Source organism: Telopea speciosissima, chromosome 7 (assembly GCF_018873765.1).
Source record: "Telopea speciosissima isolate NSW1024214 ecotype Mountain lineage chromosome 7, Tspe_v1, whole genome shotgun sequence".
Taxonomy (NCBI): Eukaryota; Viridiplantae; Streptophyta; class Magnoliopsida; order Proteales; family Proteaceae; genus Telopea; species Telopea speciosissima.
Window position 1 is genome coordinate 2,632,391 of NC_057922.1, and position 6,644 is coordinate 2,639,034.

The following is a 6,644-nucleotide window of genomic DNA, read 5'->3' on the forward strand; positions in this document are numbered from 1 at the left end:
GTTTTTTCGTAGGACCTGAACCCTAAACTCCAATACAAAGGACACCCATCATACCCAAATATGATACCAATACCTACACCAACACCCATCTTACCCAATATGATACCAATGCTGATACCGAATACCCGACACCTAAAAGGCTAAAACCTCGCCTTTCGCTGTCCAGAGTCTAGACAGCTACTGATCCCTATCATAAACAGCCTTATAGAGAGAGAGAGAGAGAGAGAGAGAGAGAGAGAGAGAGAGATGAGACTTGTCAAAGCCCGTTCTTTTGTTCGGCTTTTTCTGATGTGTGATTTCTTTCCAGTTTGTTTTGTTTCTTCTCCTGTCTCGTTCTCTTCTCTCCCTTCTGTTGATTGAGAATGAGACCTCTTCGCTTGTTTCGCTAGAAGAAGCAACGAAAGACTGGTTTTTTGGTCTCTATCTTCATTTCTCCCTTTTCAGTTTTTGGGTTTGAAAGTTTCAATCCATGGTCAATTGAGATGGTTCCATGGCCAAGTATTTAGTGAGCTTAGATCGTCTCCACACCATTTCATTAATACTCGTTATCACACTTCTTCATCATCAACTCTCTCCGGCTTCTTGCCTTCTTCATCAACAACCCCCGTCGTCTCTGGCTCCTCAGGTAACAATTCTTTCTGATTCTTCATAGATTATCATATTTGATTGTTTTCTCAGCTCTGTTTGTTTGAATCATGAAGAAATTGTTAATCGAAGACAAAACTCGGTTGGGTTCTACTCCACCGAGTTGCCACAACAAGTGCAACGAGTGCCATCCTTGTACAGCTGTTCAAGTGCCTACGCTACCAAACCATGACCGAGTCGAACTCGGACCAGGTGGAACGACAGGAACGAAGCCTATGGAGCAAGAGTCGTCGTCATCTCCATCAACGGCAGCTGCAAAGTTCCCCAACTACAAACCTTTGGGTTGGAAATGCAGCTGCGGAAATCGCCTTTTCAACCCTTGAGAATTGAGAAGGTAAATTAAGTACTACTGATTCACTGAAGAAGCTGCTTCAGTACTGGAAGACATTGCAGTCCAGATGAGATAGGCTTCATCAGCCCCAGAGGACCACAGTAGACATTAGACTCTGCAACATTCCATCAAATGCTAACCCAACCATACCTGAAAGGCTGAAAACCATGATTTGATCTGGGTGTTTCTTCTCTTTCTTTTCATTGTATAAAAATTTTGGTAAAGAAGACATGAATGCTGTGAGCCTGTGACAGTTTCTTTTCATAATCGGAATTATATTAATTTCAGATTCTACTGTTGTGGATCGGATTAATTGCTGTTTGGCCCTTGTGGGTTGTGGGTTCCCCACCCTTCCTCCCCTGTTTTGCCCATTTCAAATTCAATTGATTTGATAGGTTTCGTCCTGTCCCTGTTGATTTGAGATTTCCAACTTTGATTTTGATTCTCCTTTCTCTTTTAACCTTTTTGGGATTTCCCATTCCCCAAGTCACCAAAAAAAGCCAAAAAACATTTATCTCCCCGTTTTCAACAGTAACAGAAAATTTGATCATTCTTTGATGAAGGCTAGCTCCTGCTGTACTGTGTAAATGCAAAGTTTGACATGCAATGACCACCACAGTGATCAGTGATCAGTGATCAGTGATGGGTTTTTTTCAATCTTCATACACAACTGTAGATTGCAGCATTGTAAAGTCTATTCGACAGTCTGTGATGGGTTCGTACCGTGTCTTTCCATTTTTAAAGAAAGGAGAAACGGTTCTCAGGGCTTTTCTTATCTTTGTTCGTTAATGAAGGTTGAGAGAGGAACCTGTGTAGTGTCTACAGAGACTGGAGATGATAATGGTGGATTTGGCATGGCACTGGAGAGTGGAGGGGACTGGAGAGGATCTGCTGGGCCTGGGCCTGGGAAAGATACAAAAACAATACCACGTGACCACACTATTATGTAGGTGGTCGTACAAGAATCATAATTCGCCAGGTGTCGGTCAATATTAGTACATTTTGGCATCTGTTAACCGACACGTGGCGGGCATGCAGGTTGGGCTGGACAGACTCTACCTAGCATCCCAATTTACCGGTCCCCCTCCCCCGGGCCCGGTCCAGGCCCACCCTACACACCCTTTCTCTCATAAGTAATAAATGTTTGGTACTTTCTACCAAAAAAAAAACATGTTTGGTACATAGCCCTTAGGACTTAGGAGGCTTTCATGGTCTATAGTCGATACCATTTGATACTGAAGAGGAGAGAGATCTCATTGTGATGGATTCAAGGTAGCTTTACAATACTCCACGTTATAGTGACGGGTTTGATCAGTTGATCTCTTTTCCAACATTTTAACGGCTGATCTAGGTCTCCAACTGTTGGATGAATAATGATCCGTTGGATTAGTAGCAATACCAAATCTTGTGTCATGATGGTCCTAGTGTCTCTGTGTCTGAGAGCATGGTTTCAAATATCAGTATAGCAAACACCGATATCGATACCTAATCATGGGTGGAACAGTTCTTCATAAACACAACATCTGATAAATGGTATCATCCCTGCAACTCATCTTCTCCAAATTGTTTGAGGAAGATGACTTGTAGGTTTTTTTTTTTTTTTCTCCTTGTAAGGGCATTTTTGTCGATTTATCTAATATTTTTAACGTTGTTAGTCCTAAACTAACGGAACAAAAGAATATATTAACTATTACGAATCTCAGCTCAGTGAGGCACACAACATTTTTGAAAATTGATTGATTTTTTCATAATTACGTCAAACCTCAAGGGTTACGTGAAAAAAACTCAAAAAAAAAAAAACCATGGAATGTTGAGAAATTAAATTGATTTAAAAATATGATTAAATGATGGAGTGAAACAATCAAATCTGTTGAAATATACGAATCCAAATTGAAGTAATAAAGGGATACAAATGTGCGTTGGGCACCTTTATAGTGTGACAAAGACTGTAGTGCATATCCCACGCCCTCAGTGCTTGGCCACGCAGCCCAACACCCCACCTATGTGTTGGGCTGTATGCCCAAACACTGTAGGCCGCACACATTGTGTCGCGCTACAGAGGACCCAAATCCTACAAATGCAATCCAATACAGATTTTCAATTATCAATTTATTTATATCTCCAGAATCAATTGAGAGTTTCTATGGACTGCGGACTGAAAACGACCGAAGGAAGGAAGGATGCATCCGTTTTCATAATAAATACGATTTACCATGTCAATCTGTCCTACTGCCAAGAACTTCTGGAATCAATCTCTGATAAAAGTTGATGTACGATGAGCCACCAGGTTTAGCAGCTTCTTCAGCTTTCTTCTTCCACTCCATGGCCTTCAATCTAAAGCTCTTACACTTCTCCCCGTCTTCCATCAACTCCCTCACAAGCCCTTCCACTTCCTCTCTCTTTACATCACTATCAATCTCCATGCCTATCCCCCACTTGGTGCACGCATACAGGCAATTCGTCTGTTGCTCTGCAAAGAAAGGCCAACAGATCATGGGAACCCCTTCGCATATACTCTCCAGAGTAGAATTCCATCCACAATGCGTCAAGAACCCACCAATCGAAGGATGACGAAAAACTTGTTCTTGTGGGCACCAACCTGAAAGCAAACCCCTACCTCTAACCTCATCCATGAATTCTCCTGAAACGATCTCTGAACCACCATTCACAATATCAGGTCTAATGACCCATAAGAAATCGTATCTGCTATTCGCAAGTCCCCAAGCAAACTCGTTCAGTTGTTGTGGAGTTATAATCGCTAGGCTTCCAAAGTTCACATACACAACTGATTTGGGTTTTCTTTCATTTAACCATTCTAAGCATCCCCTGTCTTCTCTCCACAGATTCGATTCAATAGAGTTCAATTCAGCTTCTGCGTCCTCTTTTGATTCTGATGAGACTGATTGCTTTAAGAGCATAGATAGTGGACCTATGGTGTAAAGCTTCTTGGGAAATTTGGATTTGATGGCATCGATAAACTCAGCTTCTAAATCATCAAACGTGTTTAGAATGAGACCCTGAGTTTTGAAAGCATTGTTTATCATTTCCAAATTGTAATTAAACATCACATCGTCAGGATCAGTTGTTCTGAGGAAGGTGGGTAGATCCTTTAATCGAATTCCTTTCATTCCTTCTATCCAATCAATGGTTGTGTCGAGATAACCATTATTAAGGCAGCTCTCATCTGCAACATGCCCAAAACAGAATACAGAAACACAGATTAAACTGTTAGTAGACATGTATCCATCAATTGTCGAATTCCAGGCCCATCATATTTTCTCGGGACTGGTATGGTAACTGCAAGCAGTCCTAGTTGCTCTTCCCCTTCTTTCATGGAGTTCTACAATCTCATTAGATCTTGTTTGTTTGATGAGAAAAGTGGTGGAAAACTTGTACATGTTTCTCACAAACTACCACAAATGTGACTGTTTGACTGAATTTGAGGTGGGGGGGGGGGGGAAAGGGGGAAAGGGGGAATTCCACACAACCTCATTAAATGCATTTATTCTTATCTGGTGAAATGACACCCCTCTTTTTTCCAGACAAAATTTTGCTGCTACTAACTATGTCCCTACTACAAGGTTGGCAGCCAAGGAAATAAGATCTTAAAGGGTATTTTAGAACATACTAAAATCTAGGAGGATATTTATGAACCCAAAGGGGAAGTGAATTATTCCATTTCGTTGGCTGCCAGCCCAAATATAGCAGCAAAATTTTTTTCCCTTTTTTCCATCCCATCCACTTTCAAAGTCCCATCAAATTGGTAGGACTTTGGCACTATTAATAGAAAAATTATTCTTGAGTCTGTATCTCTCTCCTATTCCCATTTTCTTTTGGATCTTTAGTGCCGAGCTGCCCGGTAGGACCGTGCTGCCCAGACACAATGTTGCACGCAATGACCGCCTTACCCCCACTCGGACAAGTTGTTTGGGCAGGGTAAAGCGGACATGACGCGCAACACCGTGTCTAGGCAGCATACAATTTCTCCAATTTCTAAAAGTAACCATATACGTCTCTCCAATTTCTTGTTTAAGAGAAACTGGTTAAGCAATTATAAGAACTCAATAATTAAGACCGGCATTAATGTATCCTTCTGGTGATTGTCTTCTTGATTGATCAAAGGAAACAAAACTCACCCTCTCGTCACATCTCTCTTCCAATTCCAATTCCTGCCATGGCTCAGAGAAATGGGCTTCACATTGTTATGTTTCCATGGTTAGCTTTTGGTCATATGATTCCATTTCTAGAGCTCTCTGAGGGCTTAGCTAAAAGGCGTCATCGCATCTCCTTCATTTCTACACTAAGAAATATTGAAAGGCTTCCAAAAATCCCTCCCAAATGAACCCCTCTCATTAATTTTGTGAAGCTCACCTTACCTCAGGTCCCTAACTTGCCAAAGGAGCAGAAGCCACTTCTGACATATCATTCAATAAAACCCATTACCTTCCCAACCTATTACAAAATGCGAATTCCATTATTTCGTTTTCTTTTCAACTCAATCCACAACATATAAGATCCATCCTTATAAGTTTTCCACCCCTTTTTATCTCTCAAACAAACGAGGTCATAGTGAATGTGTGGGAATAGGGTTTGGAAAACTGTACATTGTGAGAATGACAATGGTGATGGTGATGGTGATTGGTGACCATGAATGATGGGAAGACCTGCTACTATAGTGGGAAGAAGGGTAAACGAAAGGGTTAAGATCCCGTGAAAGTCTTGTGCAAACGAGGCTATAGCTAACCACATGATGATGATTTCCCTTCTCTGTGTTTTTTTCTTTTTTTAATGGCTGCCGCCGACCGGTATGACGATCCATAAACAGTTTCAAGGTTCCGACTTTAATAAACTCAATTGGACTAATGACTGAAAAAAACAGAACCAAACAAAGAGTGTTAATTAAATTCGTACGCACCTTTTAATGGAAAAAAACCTCTTTGAACGAGGTCTTCATAGTGGAGGTAACCCAAGAAGCCGCAAGCACTGGTTGTAAAGAAAACGAACTCAGGAATGCCAAATTCCTGGGCTACTTGTAAGGTAAAGCCCATAACTCCATCTGAGAGGATACAAGTGATGGGAGATTCAGTGTTGAGCTTCCTTATGAGATCCCTGAAAGGATCCACACAAGACCTTGTCATAGAAATGCAGAGTGCCGGAAGGTCAAGTATGCCACGGTTGTTGGAAGGTGGTAAGCCGTCAGGGATGGTTTCGAATCGGAAGCCATGGAAACCCTTAAGAGGGTCTGGATCGGTGGATTTCATGAGGCGGTGGTAGTTGAACTCGGTGTGGACGAAGGTGATGTGGAAACCGCTAAGATGGAGGAGTTTTCCCAGTTTAAGCATGGGGTTTATGTGGCCTTGTGCAGGCAATGGAATACATACTATGTGTGGCTTTACTGGCCTCTCCATGTTTGATCTCTTACAATTTCTCAGGAAGAGAGTGGAAGGGCTGGCTTATCACTTACGAAGAGAATAGTTAATGGTAGGGAGGTCCCATTAAAAAATGTTCTTGATATATCCTTGGTTTATTTTTATTTTAAGGACAAAGTTTGTATACAACGGTGGTGCATGTGCCATGACCATGTTCGGCCAGAACTTAATGTAGTTTGATGGCCATAAATGCGCATCGAAATGACAATAACACCTCCACCCCAAATTGAATTATTCTC

The 6,644-nt window shown here is 41.6% G+C and overlaps 2 protein-coding genes across 3 annotated transcripts; one reads left to right on the plus strand and one right to left on the minus strand.

The window, feature by feature from the left end:
* Positions 1-405: 405 nt before the first annotated feature.
* LOC122669493 (EPIDERMAL PATTERNING FACTOR-like protein 1) lies at positions 406-1,030 on the plus strand. Of its 2 annotated transcripts, none has more exons than XM_043866263.1 (2): positions 406-625; positions 705-1,030. In XM_043866263.1, the coding sequence occupies exons 1-2, from the start codon at positions 491-493 to the stop codon at positions 966-968; spliced, it is 399 nt and encodes a 132-aa protein (XP_043722198.1). In that variant the 5' UTR covers positions 406-490; the 3' UTR covers positions 969-1,030. The 2 variants fall into 2 exon arrangements, with proteins under 2 accessions (XP_043722198.1, XP_043722197.1); XM_043866262.1 differs by having other exon boundaries at positions 412-625; positions 702-1,030.
* A 2,107-nt stretch (positions 1,031-3,137) lies between these two features.
* LOC122667168 (7-deoxyloganetin glucosyltransferase-like) lies at positions 3,138-6,427 on the minus strand. Its single transcript, XM_043863388.1, has 2 exons — positions 5,892-6,427; positions 3,138-4,160 (listed from the first exon to the last, which is right to left on the minus strand). The coding sequence occupies exons 1-2, from the start codon at positions 6,382-6,384 to the stop codon at positions 3,193-3,195; spliced, it is 1,461 nt and encodes a 486-aa protein (XP_043719323.1). The 5' UTR covers positions 6,385-6,427; the 3' UTR covers positions 3,138-3,192.
* Positions 6,428-6,644: the final 217 nt, after the last annotated feature.

Coding starts and splice junctions, on each gene's coding strand:
- LOC122669493 (XM_043866262.1), top strand. CDS start 491: ATGGCCAAGTATTTAGTGAGCTTAGATCGTCTCCACACCATTTCATTA. Junction 626..701: donor CGTCGTCTCTGGCTCCTCAG/GTAACAATTCTT, acceptor TGAATCATGAAG/AAATTGTTAATCGAAGACAA.
- LOC122667168 (XM_043863388.1), bottom strand. CDS start 6,384: ATGGAGAGGCCAGTAAAGCCACACATAGTATGTATTCCATTGCCTGCA. Junction 4,161..5,891: donor AGGTTTTTTTCCATTAAAAG/GTGCGTACGAAT, acceptor GGCATGTTGCAG/ATGAGAGCTGCCTTAATAAT.